The 16937-nt window shown below is 31.4% G+C and overlaps 1 protein-coding gene across 2 annotated transcripts in view; it reads right to left on the reverse strand.

Moving 5' to 3' along the window:
* Atg2 (Autophagy-related 2) overlaps positions 1-16937 on the reverse strand; it is a 112976-nt gene that overhangs the window by 91378 nt on the left and 4661 nt on the right. The window contains exons 2-7 of one of the 2 annotated variants that reach the window (XM_076504392.1): positions 13958-14126; positions 7497-7649; positions 4008-4110; positions 2574-2778; positions 1786-1977; positions 494-590 (exon numbers count right to left, since the gene is read on the reverse strand). In XM_076504392.1, the coding sequence (XP_076360507.1) occupies positions 494-590; positions 1786-1977; positions 2574-2778; positions 4008-4110; positions 7497-7649; positions 13958-14126 (919 nt within the window). The remainder of the gene's footprint in view (positions 1-493; positions 591-1785; positions 1978-2573; positions 2779-4007; positions 4111-7496; positions 7650-13957; positions 14127-16937) is intronic. The other variant, XM_076504393.1, reaches the window with a different exon arrangement.

The raw sequence follows: 16937 nt of genomic DNA on the forward strand, positions 1-16937 counted from the left end.
CATTACAAACCTTCAAACTTACCAATAAACCACAGAGGAGGCAAAGGAAAAACATCCATTATGAACATTTCTCTTTACAACAGAATAACTAGAAATATAAACAGGCTAAAGTGATTACACATATGAAAGATATTAAATGTCAAATAACTGGTGTGCCAAGGAGAATAAAAATGTTCATTCTTGTGAAAGAATCTGATAAAATTGTTTTATTCCTGTATTATGGAACTCTCATATTGTGAAAGATTTAGTAACATATTAGTAACTCTCATGCTAACAATGAACTAAACTGTTTTCCTAAATATTAAGTTCTTTAATACAGTGTAGGTTATAATCTTCAAAGTATACCTCTGACTACTACTGCTGCAGAGTGAAAAGTACAAAGAATTTGAAAAAAAGAAAGATGTATGTCACATTGTAATGGAACTGTTAGGCTAATTTAGAAGTAATCATTCAACCTCTGAAAATCTACAAAATGTATTTCAGGTAAACATACCAGGCCTAGCAAGTCCTTTCATCAACTCAAACAGTATGTAAACTTGACGAGGCGTGAGTAATGCTGCCACTGGGCCAAAATGAAATTCAACTTCCACCTGAAATAATAAAATGCAAAAACTAATAGTAAAAAAACAAAACTAATACAAAGCATTGGCCCACAGGATGTATAATTTTGGCCACAGGTAAATTAAAGTGACTTCAAAGCTGAAGCACTTAACAGTCATGTGCATATACCAATAAATGTTATATCCTGGAACTCAGGTGCCTGATGTGAGCTTCTGAAGGATATCCTATTAAATATAACACAATACAGTAGCTTAAGAGATTAATGAAACAACTGCAAGTTCTAAAAATGTCCTCTGAGTATAGAAGTGTGAATGTGTAAAGATATTGAATATTTCAAGATTATCATTCGTGTTTGATGAAATAGGTTTTAATGATTGAGGATTGAGATGCAGAGAAGAAAATATAAGAACATAGCATTATTGATAATATTACAGTTTACTTATAAAAATATTTACCCTTTATCAAGTTACTTGACTTTTTTTTTATCAATGTTTACATGTAAATATTAATTATTTTAAAAATATTTTCACTCTTCCCTAATTTTGTAAATAACACACATATATTATTGTGTGTATTGCTCATCCTGATGTCCAGTAATTGTGACAACATAGTATCACTCAACAGCTGGAAATTTATTTGTTGTGAATAGCAATTATTACCTGTACATAAAGAAAGCCATTTCTTACTGCCTGTACTTACCAATGATTCACTATTAGACATGACCACATTTGAAATTAGCAAATTTGTAGGCTAAAGCATCCAAGTATCAATGCATCCAGTGCATACATGTATTTAAGACATATTGTAGGTGTGTCAGTGAAACACTTTAAACATTTATAATATTTTTCCACCTCTGTAGTGACAGCCTAAAATAATCCATATAATAATTAATTCTTTGCTTATGTCCACACATCAAAGTATATTCTTCATAATGAATCATTTTATATTATTCTGTAAAAATACTATTCAATTATTCAAAATACTTTTGACAGTTTCAAAAACAGATTGCATTTTACTGTCCTACACAGGATCACAGCTACTCTAGTCATGAGATTTGTAAGCATATTAAGAGTCATCAACTACAGATGTTTCATGATTTTGATGTTACTTTTCACATTAGTTTTGTTTTATTAACTGAGTTGTACAAACAGCCTTTACATTAAACTTGGTTTCATATTACAAGACTCAAGATAAAAATGTTTACAAAAATCCAAATAAAAGCACCTTTGGTCCTGAAGTTGTCTCATGATGTCGTAGAGTAAGTTTAATCTGCTGCCGACCAGACAATCTGGAGATAAGAATTGGATCAGAGTTAGATTCGGGTTCAGTCTCTGGGGATACCTTTTCATTACTAAGTTCTGAATGAGAAGGTGGCATCTCAGGTGAACTGGGGATGTTTGTAGTACCTTCAGACAACTAAAATAAGTCAAAATTTGACACCATTTTAAGCAAAATACTGAACAGGTAAAATATGCATTACACTCTTACAGATCTTATTAAGACACACAATACACTGAAAATTAAACCTTATTTATGTGAAAAGATGTACAAAATGATTGATAAAGTAATGCAATTAATCATTTGGTGGGCTTAAAAATCTACCACTCTGAACATACAAAAGTTTTAGGATAAGTGACAGTAACAAACAATCATAAAAGTTACAACTGAGGTATATATACAGTTTATAACTATATTGTATGGATTTCAACTTTGGGGATATACAAAGATATACACTTAAACAAAATGTTACACCATCACCCATACATTTTAGTGTCTATGTGCCAGAAAATAAATAATGAACAATTTATGAGTTATACAAAAAAATGGCATTTCTTGAAATAAGTCATTTTGTACAAGTCCTTTAACCAATATTTAGTAGAATACAGAACATTAGCAGAACTTTTGTGCTTATTTAAAATATAACATGTACTGCCTCATAAAGATGCAATGTAATAAATACATCTGGGTTTTTTATGCAGTAAATACACATCATTTTCTAAAACTGGACTAACCTTACATTCTGGAGAAGATCTATTTGATGTGGACATAGAACGAGCATAAGTCCGAGACTTGGAAGGGAATTCATCTGTGAAGATACTGGAGCCTTCCAGATAAAACCTCTTGACTGAATAAGCTGCTGGTTCATACACATTTCTTTGAGAAAAACTATCAGGGGAAGTACTTTCTTCTACCCCAGCCTCATCAAAGTAGTCAATCCTAGTAATACAAAACAGAAAATTACTGATCTGCTAATAGCACTTTTCTCAATACTAAGCAAAATCCTTTGTGATAAACAAGTAATATATACAAGTTCTTAACTCTATAATCAGCCTTTAAAATATTGAATGTGAGTGCAATTAGTCAAGTATAATATTTTTTGTGTGGTGATATTGGATGAAATATTTTGGTATGACAGATATGTTAATATATCAAGAGTTTTCTTGTGATTTTCATGTATTCAACAGTGAAACACTTATTTTAATAAAAGATTCAAATTCTTTGTGTGTTTTAAAAATTGGTAAAGGAACTACAAATACAAAGCTTAAAAAGTACTTCAAGTCTCAAACACTTTCATTAATTAATAAGTTTTTTCTTCCTACCTCCTTATCCTTACTGATAATGAAGCATTATAAAAAGAAAGTCCACATTTGCATGAAACTTTTAGTTATGTTTAACAATGTTCTATTTTACAATTATTTAAGACAATTCACTATGATTTAACCAGATATGAATAATCAAAGAAATTAGTTATTTATACTTACAGTAAAATGGGGGAAGGTCTTTAGCATTTCATGATTTTTTTTACCCTGCTCACAGTGAAAATACTTAACTAAATTGTATGAATCTTAGAGAAACAAAGTCTGGTGTTGGTTTAAAACATAAAATATTTTGATTTATGTGTATGATTTCTACCATATATTATGTAGTGAAATTCTCAAAAAGTTTAAGAGAATGTTTTGAAGTAAACATTAAAAACACTTCCTTTCATGTCATAATTTCAAAAAGTTAATTTAATATATATAATTAGTTTAAATTTTATTAATATACCATTAATATATTTCTTTCAATACTTATTTTGCCAGTTGCAGCAGTCATCATTTCCACATAAAATACACAGCAAAAACTGGAAAAGGTTTACTGGTGAAACTACAACATGATCTGTCAGTTCAGGCCACACAACAATATTTTTGCTAACTATTGTCTTGGTTGAGATAGATTTACCTATAACACACACAGAGTGGTACAAAAGACAAAAATTACTGCACAGTTAGGCCAAAAAACAGAAAACCTTACGATGGCAACAGAACCAAAATAATTATTGTCTGTTTCAGAGCAAGACACCAGAAATTAATCTGTTTTCTAAATAAAACAATTGTGTAATCACATCTGTCCATCCTATAGGAAAAAAAAAGAGAATTTATTTAGAAGAGATAGATAAGACATACTTTTTCACATGAACTTCAAGGGCTACTCCTGATTTGCTTTCTTGTGGAACATGTTCAAGCCGTATAACTGTATCAACAAACTGAACTTTGATCCGACAGAGGACTGAAATAAAAATAAATACAAAACGTTGTTCCACATAAGCAACAAGATACTTCATACAGCTGAAGCACAACTTAGAATAAAAAAACAATGAACTGTTTTCGATACCGATTTGTTTCTTTCTGCCACACTAATTCCATGCATCCATGATGATGAGAAACACATTTGAAGTGATAATGTATCTCAGAATGGCTGATATGGATATTAATACTTTTATTAATACAGCAGAGAACAATGTTTTGGCCTTCTTAGGCCATCTTCAGATTAACAAAGAGTTAATGTTGTTCTCTGCTTTATTAGTAAAAGCGTTAATACCCATATCAGCTGTTCTGAGATACATAAGGCTATGCATGATTTTTACTTTTTGACACTGGCATGAGCTCACTAGGAACTGTTAGTAATTCAGTATGTGATCTAGTAAAAACTAATCTTTTACAAAATTGAAATTAATGAACATTATAACAAATGATGAATTGAAAACACATTTGGGTACAATTCTAAATACTGTTTTTACTTAAAAGAGGAGTTAATCTTTATTAACTATGTGTGTGTGCATACAAAAGTTTAGAGAATTATCCTTGTAATATATTTCCCTTCACCTTTCATCCTTAAAAATGTTATGAATTTTAGATTCAATACAATACATGGACATGAAAAACATTACTGATATCATAAATGATACAACATGAAACAGGAATTTTTGACTGAATAGTGTCCTAAAAATTTAACCAGCTGCTTGGTTCATGGTTGATGGACAGTTTTAAGATTTTTTCTCAACATTTAGAAGAACATAAACAAAAATTATAATAATAACTTTAGTACTGTATATGTACAAGTAAATTATGAAACTTACAATTTCTAAAATGAACTTTATTTCTAACTCCTTCATGTCCAGGTGAGTTGATTCAATGGAACTGTTATACAGTTTGTTTTATTGCATTATACAAACCAAATGAATGAAATAGTTTGAAACTTCAGATAAATTTTCAATGTATTATATAGCTACTGCAAATCTACTTCTTAATTGTGCATCCCTTTGAAAACTGTACTCAATGATATACATGCCATTCTAATCTCTCCAACCTGTAAAAGGCAAATTTTCACAAGAAGGACTATGTTTTACTGAACAAGTCTTTCTTATGAGTACATTTCAAACAATAAATATTATATTTATTTTACATTTGCAAAATCAAAGGGTCATAAGCATGGAATTCCATGAAAGAAAGCTAGAGATTGGCCTATCATCTTGGCAATCCCACCTTTATTGTAAGTAACTAATTGTTATTAAATGCATAACAATTTATATATTTCTCTGTTATTCATGACTGAGTATTATAAGTTTATCTAAATAAGAAAGAATGAACATCTGCAGAAATTCTTCTGGGGGGTGGGAGAAGAAAAGTAGTGCGAAATTGCAAAGTGAGTAAAAAAACATTAGAATACATTCTGAATGATATAAAGAAGGATGTATGTTCCTCATTTTCTATGGTAGAGCAAGTACCCTCTCTAGCCCTCCAACACATACATCCATGAAAAAAATTAAATACAGAATAAAAGCAATTGTAGCATGATTAACCTTACTGATAACTAATAATGTACACACAAAATTACTATTCTAATACTACCTGAAAAAGCTTGTAAATTGTTTCTTACTATGTCAATATCAATGCACAAGTGATGCAGCCACCAATGAAATTATGTCTGTTGTGCCACATACACACATATTTAAGACTTTGCTCTGGAAATTTGCTGTAGAATTGTAGTAAGAACTTCTTTAATATGAGAGTCACTAATAAAACAGTGTTAACACAATCTTATTTCATCAATATATATATATATATATGTAATACTTTTCAATCCAAAGAAAAAAAAATTATTAAAGTGTCCCTCAAAATTTTCACTGTGTACCATTAATGTTGATACAAAACAACTTGACTGTAGAATTTAGAACTTGGAAACAACACAGATTTTATTTTATACATGATAGTTATATGAAGTTGTAGCTCTGGAAATTAAAAAAGATTTAATTTTGATTTTTTTAAAGAAATAATTAAAAATTGGGAAAATTACTGAACATATCTTTGGAAGTTAAAAAATATTTCATTATGATTTTTTTATTATAAAAACTAATAAAAATGCCTTCCTTTGTTGATTTTAATTGCTTATTTCATGTCTTCCTACTGACTTGTAACACTTTCCTATAAAGGTTTTACTTGATAGAACCAAATTTTACCATGTTTTGATTTAAAACACAACACACTTTCAGTGTTTGCAGTCACTGGTGTACAGTAAAAGTAACTTTTTACCATGCTTATGTGTAAGCAGTTTTCTCTTTAAATCATTAAAGAGTGTTTTATTTAATACAATTTATATTTTTATATTTCATTTAGATTATTTTAGTTGCCTCTTCAAGCAATTGCTTTGATAATGTAAACACAGCAGCTTTGTCAGCAAAACAAAACATTTTGTTGAGAGCAAAATGAGTTAACTAAGCCCACCTCATCCTGTTAAACAAAAAATTTATTTTTCTTTCAAAATAAATATCATAACTCAAATGAATTATAAAATTATAAAGCAAGTATTTTTGTAAGCTTAAACAAAATTCAGCAACATATAATTAAGCTAAGCTTTTATCACCTACTTCTGATTGCTACATGGAATCTTTGTTGAATCAGAAGCCATATATGCTTACTGACTTAACATTAAAAAGAACTAATAAAAGGTCTTTAATATGATCATGAGCCTATGGCTTCTTACAAAAACTGTGATTTGGGCAATTACATCATGCCATATCAACCAAGGCTGCAACAATAAGTTTGATAAAAGTAGACTTTTGTTGAAGTTACAAAATTCAAGTCAAATACTCTTTTGTTCAAAACTATTTTAAATTTCCTTTTAGAGGTTACAGAAAAAAAAATCAGAATATTCATGTCAGTAACATTTTTGTTTCAAGTGTGCTGAAGTCAACACAAAATCAAAATCAGTGATTTAAAAAATATTTTTATGTAAACAATTAAATATATAAAACTTTTTTATTGAATAAATTTATTCTTTAATTTATAAAAGAACAACTACAAATCTTTTTTCCTATAATTTTGGTAACTTAATGTTGCAATTTTATCTTTGATGTAGGTTGTGCAAATTGAAACATGACAGAATTATAAGAAATAAACCAAGCATTTACTTCTCAATACAAATTTGAAATATATCTATATACACTTAAATAATATACTTCTTACTATCTCTAAGTAAAAGATGAGTTGTTATGAAGTCTTAACACAGGTGCAGATTGTTGATAACATGTACACTGTCTTTTTTTATACATCTTTTACAAATGTTGGTTTGCTATATAATGTTACAGCCCCTGCAGAATGTGTAAACAGTTTTACCTGTTTCAATAGTTTGAGCAAACAGTTCTAGGCCCTCAAAAGGTTGAGAACTTTCAGCCTCTTTTTCACTTTCTGATGATTGCTGTTTTAAGCATTCTTCTGCAAGTTGCATACTGCTAGTCATACTTCCCCACATTGAGTCAAACATTGATACTGAAAAGACCCACCAAAATAAAGGGTTGAACAAAGTAGGAAACTGATATATGTATGTTCTAACCTATTATAAAAGGTGTGAAACAAATATAACTCCAAACACACTTAACAGAGAAAACTATTTTGTCACATTTAAATCTTCTGATAAAGTGTATAATAAGAAAATTTCAGTAGTATGGTTCTTCAGTACTCTTCTATATGATATATGGAGTTTAATGCACGAACTGATTCAATGATAACCCATAAAAACCCAAGCCAACACTCTGCAAAACTGTAGCTGAAATATAAACAAAAAATCCTAAATACCACACTTATTTAACAGGTACATGTCTTTCACATATTGAGGTCATCAATACCAAATCACTTTCTAAGACTACAAGTTCTCATATTTTACCTGTTGCCCTATACATTTTTAAATAGTCTTCCAAAAATACAAATCAATACCATGTTCTGAAAAAAATAACAAAAACAGAGGACATTTATATGAATTTCAGAAAACTGTTAAGATTTCTAAACCATTTTAAAGTGTTTTTTTGCAATAGCTGTTGTCATGTATGTAGAATATTACAGAAAGTCCCTTTCTTTGTCAACTATGGGTATCAAAACCCATATTTTATAATTATAAGTCTTTGGATTTACTACTGAGTTACTAGGGGGTAAAACAGGAAAGAGAAAGAACAGTAAACAATTTAAAAGCATTCAGACCTAAGTAGTTCATGACAACTTTATAAGGAAGAAAAATACATAATTTTGCTAAATTCATTATTTTTTTTATTCTTCAGTAATACCACTGTTTATTTCAAGTCAATAATTATCAAGATGAGCCACAATTCTGTTTATTATTTAATTCTGATACACATGTTTAGTCTAGGAAATGCCAAAATAAAGTTCAAAATTTCCAAAAAGTTTTAATTTTTTGAAATATTCTTCCTCTCAGTTTCTCATGGAGCTTAAAAATATTCTTAATACATTTTATTTGTTCATTAGCTTAAAAATAATACATGCATCTTCAAGCTTTGAAAGAAAATTACTGCAAAGCAAGTTGTTGTAAAGAAAAAGAAACGAACAAATCAAATAACTTATACTAGGAGAGTTGGTAAAAATTTAAGAAATATTTTATAATCAGTAAGTGGAATTCAGTTAAAGGCTCAGCCAATAACAGGTTATTTCTAAGCTAATGTAAATGTAAATTAAATGTTGCTGTGGTAAATGTTCTTGCCTTGACTTTTTCTAGATACCCCAACAGCATGTCTAGATCTTAGAAACTTTTCATCAAGGTTAGTATTGTTTGGATCACCTGCAGGTCTTACAACATATTTGTTACATAATCAATTCTTCAATGTTTCAAAATTTTAATTATCAGGAGATTTTTTTGTATTGTTAATGTCAAAAATAAGTGAAAATGGAAGTGGTATGATAAACAAGTAATTACTTTTTAAAGAAATTTTGAAAATAAGTAGGTATCTCCTTTACCAATGCTTTTTTCATACATAAGTATCATTATAAATAATTATAGTTCAAAATGCTTGTTTCTTGTATTTTTCATACCAGTTCCATTACTAGAAAAAAAAGTATAAGCCTCAAAATTGCTGGGTTATAGCCTAACTGAGCTGATAACTTACCTTAAGAAGACAAACAATGCTCTGTCAAAATGCAGAGTATGGATTAATAATTTTTATTATGCTTACAGCACAATTTGTTTCCATACACAAATACAAATAATCATTTGCAGACTTATTTAAGTTACTTTAGGTTTATATGATCCAGTATCATGAGTGGAACTGTACACAAGTGATTATCACTATAGGCCAGCCCTGACCAAATAGCCAAGGTTACACTATTTGAGGCTGGAATTAAGGGGTCTTGGTTTCCATGTCCCATGTTATTGGTCAGGGATATTGGACCACAATATCATAGATATATATACTTTTGACTGAATCCCAACTTGTAACCATGGAGTGATGTGTCACACCATTGGAATCACAACAAGTGAGCAACATAAAAGAGGACAAACCTTTTCTTCCACCTTAAAGAGACTGAAAGACAATATCTCAGGCTTGAAATGGCAAGACCACGTATGTCTTATTCAACCACAGCCACAGAACTCTTCCAGTATGGAATTATGAACATCCATCCTCACTCCCAATCAATTAGGCAGGGAGACTTCCATTTACCTCTAGAATTATGGGGAGGATGTGAAACAACCATGCTCAATCAAGAGCCCAGAATTGGACTACTTCACATTCAAAATTATGAATAGATAGTGTACATTCCATGAATAAATAATCTGAACCGATACTGATCAAAAAGAAAGGCAGTACACACCCAACCAAGCAAAAAATCTAAATTGATATGATAAGTAGGCTCATGCATAGGTTGGTGTCACTCCTACTAACATCTTGAAAAAAAGTCCAGGGATCAGGATAGGAGGGCCCCCAACTTCACCCTCTTCTCCAAAAGTGGAGGAATTCATCCAAACATTCTGGAGGAAAAGCCTCTATCCACCACCTCAGTGATCAGAAACTGTAAAATCTAAGAAGTACTGCATGTTGGAGAGTCCTGAGGAACTATGCAATAGATGAACAAAGTTCTCTAAATTTTAAAAAACAATCCAACCCTGATTTATTCAATCTAATAATCAGCAGGGATAGGAAGAATCCTTTTAGCTTGACTCATGATAGACAACTCATTTCAAGTCCAGCATAGTATAGAAGTACCACCTGGTTAGGTCCTAGGTGGTCTTATGAAACACCTTATTTCTATAAAGAGTGTTGTAGCCGGTCGTAATTATAGTGAAATAGTTTGTTGTATCTTGGGATTTATTATTGTTTGCTGCTGATTATGTTGTTGATCTAGATGTGTGAATACAATATTTTCAAAGGTTTCTGGGGGAAATTTGTTGATGTTGATGAAGTGTTGTTTTATCTTGTTGATTTCATCATCACTTTTATCAGGTGAACATAGTTTTATGGCTGTGTTTATTTGGTTTCTTAGTATGTTCATTTTTTATTTTGTTTCATGTGTTAAGTCTCAGGGAATATATAGTCCAGTATGGGTGATCTTTCTGTGGATTTCCGTTTTGAATTGTGTATTGGTTCTTGTGATCTTGAGATTGATAAATGCTAGTTGGTTAGTTTTTTCTTTTCACAGGTGAACCTAATGTTGGGGTGTATCAAGTTAACGTGTTTCAAAAAACGAAGTGTGTGTTCTGTAGATGTGAATCCTGCAATTGTATCATCAACATACCTGTACCACTACAGTGGTAGGTGTAAAGCTAAATTGATCACTTGAGATTCAATCTGTGTCATAAAAATGTTGGCTAGAACTGGTGACATGGGATTCACCACACTAAGACTATTTATTTGTAGGTAGTGAATTCTATTAGAGTTGCTAATTGGATGAGTATCAATGAGTTAGGATCTTGGATATAAAGTTCTAAAGCTATCTTGCAGACTTCAGTGGTTAGAACTTCTGTGAAGAGGGAGATTACATCAAAACTGGGTATTAAGATTTTATAATTTATTTAAGAATAGATCTAAAGTTAAAAGAGTCTTTGAAAAAGGAGCTGGCTGATGTTACTTATTTAGAAAATGTCCACATCATGTATATATTTACTGAGGTTCAAGTTAAATGATTCATTGGCCAATATTATGGGTCATAACAGACAACTGGGTTTGTGAGGTTTTGGGGTGCTGTATAGTTGTGGTGTGTGTGAATTGATCCTGTGTAGGTAAGAATAAAGGTTTACTGAGATTGTGATGGTTTTTTTACCATTTGTAATAGTATTTATTTTAACTGGTTTTCATGTGTTTTTGTTGTATTTGTGTGTATTAGTTTACATTTGTTTGTATCTGATAAGATGTTCAATTTTTGAATGTATTCATTTGTGTTCATTATAACTATAGCATTGCCTTTATCTGCTTTAAGAATTTTGATGTTGTTGTCTTGTTTAAGGTTGTTTATAGAATTAATATCTTTTCATGCGAGGTTGTTTTTTATGTTTCCTTTTCTGTAAACACTGCAAATCATATACACACAACATAACCACAGAAAACACCCAGATACTAAGTAGGGAAACAAATGTAAACAAATGCAAAATCAAAGAAGCCCTACTTATACAACAACTAAAACCAAAGGTAAACCAATAAATACCTATACTAATTAATAACCTAACATCTAATTGCAATGCCTCCTACAATGTTATCCTTAAGACATGTACATGCTGATGGTCAGTTGCAAACTTTCTCTTTTTGTATTCCTGATGACGACCTAAAAAGGTCGAAATGTTGTTCTCCGCTTTATTTTGGTAAAAGTGTTAAAACCCATACCGGCTGTCCTAAGATACATTTTTACTTCAAGTGGGTTCTTGTCACGAAATTTGAAGTTAAAGGCATACATGAGTGGGGTGACAAACAGGTTTAGATAAAGAGCATGTGACCTAGGATTTCACCACTGAGGCAAAGTGTAGATAGGACCCAATGACAACCAAATTGGGCATCTGTGATCCCAGTGAAAAAATAACACAGATTAAGAAACTATTAATATGTGAATGCTAGAGAATCTAGACACTGATATGAACAAAGACCAATGACTGGATACCAGCATCCTATTTTAATTGACTTAACTTCTAATACACCTAGACCAACCAGGCTCAGAGAGCTCTAGAACTAACTTCCAAATTGCACAAATAGCCCTCATGTAGCTTTGTGTAAAGTTTAAAAAAAATCCAAATCCTGATGAACTGCAGGAGACAGAAAACCTACAGATTAGGTGGATAGTGGTGGGGATATGAAATGAACGACCAACTTTGACCCAAGGATTTAGAGGTTTTCAACAAATGTTTAAAATTACCAAACATCCAAAAAATCTTGGAACTGAGTCCACACAACTCCTGAAGGTTTACAATAATCATTGACACTACTGGCAATACAACTAAGCAGTGGAAACCTTGGATACAGACTGAATCTATTCTGAGTAACCATGTACTGAGGAACTGATGTTGGGGATCACCTCTCATGAATAGGGGTGGAACTATGACTCCTCAGTAGAAGCCACTGAAAGTCAAAACTCCAACAATAATGGGGAAAAATGCAGAAGTAAAAAGTTGAATCAACATACATGCTGACAATGGATCCAGCTCATCCTCAATGATCGTGAGAGTCATCAAACAAAGTGAAGAAAAAGGAAACAAAATTATGAATTTGAATTGTGAGTCTGTTGATTTACTGTCACATCAGGTAAAATAGACCAATATAGGTGAATTATAAACGTTGCCTTAAAACCCCTGAAATTCAAGGAGCAAATATTATTTGAGAATTGGAAAAATATCTCCACCTGGTAATGGTAGGCAAAATCACAAAGCTCCAACAGTGTGTCAGATAAGGCCTAACTATCCCTTCATGTAACTAAGAAGTAAACCTTCCAGCAAGAGCAACAATTTCCATAAATGGAGAAAAAAAAATTTAATTTCCAGAACTTTCAGTCATCAGTTGGAGACTCAAAAGTAACCAAGAAAAAGCCCAAAACATCACACACTCAAAAACCCAATAGAAGAAAAATAAATCACACACAACTTATCCCAAATGGCTTCCTTTTTTGTTTTTCCATAGGACATTTAAAGACTGTGGTAAAGAAAGTTGTTTTGCTAGAGCAAAGCAACTACAGGCCATCTGCTGTGTCTACTCTAGGGAATCAAACCACAGACACTGACATTGCAAGTCCATAAACTTATCACTGGCCTGAAGGAGGGCTGAATATCTAACGAACTAAAAGAATGCACAGGAAAAAGTGAATTTAGCATCTGTTCAAATTGTCAAGGATTGCTTCAAATGCAGTCTCAGAGCCCCCACTCCAGCCCCAAAGGATCACCACAAATTCAAATACGTCTCCATCTCACTATGAATAAGATTATTGACAGTCTCAACCAAGAGTGACTAATGCTTAGATGGGTAAAGAAGAAACCCCAGAGGTCGAATAATGTGATAAGTGGAGGTAAGTATATTTTGTAAACATTACTTCAACAAAATTTTTAAACATTACTGCAATCTAAGAAAATATTATGTGCATAAAAATTAAATTAAATTTCAAGAATTTTTTAGACTGAAACTATACAGTATTTAAATGTTTGATGAACTGATTTCATTATGAGAATGTAAGAGACTGGTGGAGTACTTATGGCATCCCCAAGGTACAGAAATAGTTAAACAATTGAAAATGTAGCACATACTATGTATTCAATACAATATTAACTGTAAACCTACTTCTAAAATCAGAGAGAAAATTGTAGATGTAACACAACACAAACATACCATCTTCAGATCGCTGCTTGGGTTGGATTGTCATCATCAAACCAGTGACAACAACAACACTATTCTCTGTAAGCAATGCTGACCATGGTATGGACACTGATATAGAATTTATATATCCATCAACAAATTCAAGAGGTAAATTGTATGTTTCTCCAAGCTCATTTAAGGCCTGAAAGTAAAAAATTAAAGTTTTATTTCCAAGACATACACACACACAGAAAATTTTCTATTCCATTTTTTTTTTTAAATTGTAGGAACATTTTCTATGAATACTTGTACATTTTATAAACAATGTATGAGTAAGTAATAATACATAGTTATTGTACATACTTTTATATGTTAGTAACATAAATATGAAGAAGGAAAGATTGAATGAAAAATATTTACAATTAACATATGTAATAACCACATATTGTGTTTTAACTTGTTCTTTTTTTTGCAGGTTCTTTTATATGACCAGGTGAAAATAATTCAACATCCAGCCTGATAACAGTTGTAAACTCTCTACTCTGAAAATCTCTAACTGTTACCACTCAAAGCTTCATTGACCTGTTTATAAAACTAAGTCATATTCTAGAGAGTTTTAGAACTAATGTGAACTTAATGTCACATTACAGCTTCCTATAACTAACAGATTACAACATTGAAAATATAACTTGCAAAAGTAGGCCATTCCTAGATTGTGAAATCCTTTAAATAATCCTATTATAAAAACAAACTAATAGCAATAATATGAAAAATTGTGCCACACTATGTTGTCCATTAACCCAAATATTTGTGGTGGTTTTTCTCTTCTGAGGCCAATGGTAAATGGATGGAATGACATCTTGTCCCTTCTTGGTGGTGGAAAAGTTCTTTAAATGGGTGGTTGATGAATTCACTTCTGGGTCCACCCTTGATCTTTAGTTGTCCAAACAGAAATGTTTGGCTCTTCAACAGGTTATGTCCCATTGAGAAGCTTATTCTGGAATTAGCAGTTTGGTTGCTCTCTCACTGATATACTTCGAAAGATGATTCCTGCATGTGGCTTTCAATTTGGGCTGCCCCTCCTCTTAAACACCTGCTGTGGAGTTTGTTCTCTCTTGAAACAAAGAACTGATCAACCATTTCATGTCACCACAGTGAAATCCACCTTTATCAGCATTTACATAAAAACAATCTGCTGTTTTAACATATACTGATTAAGTCATCATTATTGCTCAAATCTACAATTTGTCCAACCAAAAACTCCTCAAAACTTGTCAAAGTATTCAGTGCTACTCTGTCCCAATGACTATTAAAATAATAATTCGTGGCTTCAGTGTTTCAACTCTCAGATAAGCAATGACCATTGTCCCTGTGTTCACTCAAAGTTGCATTCTGGGATAGCAATTGCTGTATAGTACAGAGAGATTTTCTAGTCACCAACTGTGAAACGTATGAAGTTAGCCAAAACATGTATTCATGTTATGTTTGAAACACCTATTTTGTGGTGGTTTATTTCCTATTTTCTGTTTAACTAAGTATCTGATTAATTCTTTCAGTTATTCTGTACTATCTTCAGGGAGAGCTGATGATTTAGTACCACAAAATTTGATATTCCTTAAAGTTCTTGTTCATTAAGTCATTATGGAGTCTACAAATTGGTCAAGTATCAAAAAGTGTTTGAGTAGTACAGCTGAATAAGCCTTTCCATGTCTCCTATGAGTTCAGCTAAGATACTTCCTTTTTCAATAACCTGTTGTATAACTCTGCTTTATATATTTTGTTTTGGTATAACGACTCCAAAACTGTTGTATCAGGAATCTACCAGTACTTGATAGTTGTTATGACTGTTAGCTTGAAGGCTGGTTTATTAATGTTGTCAAAGCTGGTTCTTTTAAATGGACAGTTTATGGTTCATTAATCTATCCATTTTCTCTGAAAGAGATTTCCAAATGAACTTGGTATAATTCACAGGGTACTTTCCCATCCTACTCTGTTGCTTGCTCAATTGGCCAATGTTAATTTAGCCAATTAAATTCTGATACTAAGCATTCCAGAAGGATCTTTTAGTAACATATAGTACAGTAGTAGTGGTAAGAGGCATAAGCGAAGTGTAACTCCTCTCCTATTTTATCTCTTGTTCTTGGTTGGAGTTCCTGAGCAAATTCAGAAGGTGTGGTTGAGTTATCTTTCAATTTAATAATTTATTCTTCTAGATGCCTTATTCTGTCACCAATATTTTTTTCTACCTAACTAAAAATTTTATATCATTCACGTTCTCTATGCTTCATTTCTGACTTCATCAATATACTCTATCACTTCTTCAATCAAGTTGTTGGAATATCTCTGTCTTCTATGGCTTCATTAATCTTGTCTTCAATTAGACTTATTTTATCTTCAATTTTTTTCTTTTAATATTATCTCTCTTTTAATTTTCTATCTCTTCTTGATTTTCTTTTATGGTGTATTATTTCAGGTCTTTTTTTATTTTGCTTTACAGTTGTTCCTTATTTTATTTTAATAATTTCATCATATCAAGCAAAGATTAATTTTACCTCTTTGTTCACATAGTAGTAATCTTCAGTTAAAATTCACAGTTTTTTTTCCTCCAAATAAATGCCACTTCTGAAACCAACTGTTGTAACTTAGTTCTTTTTTGTAGTTTATTTTAAATTATCATATGAAAATAATTCAGTGTCCAATCCAGTAACAGCCACAAATTAGTGGCTTTCTCCTTTAATTTTATTACAAGCTTGAACAACATTACAAGTTATAGGCCTATGTTTATAGCCACAGTAACTATGCTACACAACGTGAAAAACTTGTACAACTTAACATGATACCAAACAATGATAACAATTCTATATTCTGAAATAACTCTATTATGTGTATTATCTCTACTATTACTCAAAACTTCACTGATCCATGTACATAACTAAGCCTTGTTCTAGAAAATTTTAAGATTAATGTGAACTTGGTATCACATATTATTAACAAACTCATAGCTCCCTCTAGT

The sequence above is a fragment of the Tachypleus tridentatus genome, chromosome 6 (genome assembly GCF_004210375.1).
Source record: "Tachypleus tridentatus isolate NWPU-2018 chromosome 6, ASM421037v1, whole genome shotgun sequence".
NCBI lineage: Eukaryota > Metazoa > Arthropoda > Merostomata > Xiphosura > Limulidae > Tachypleus > Tachypleus tridentatus.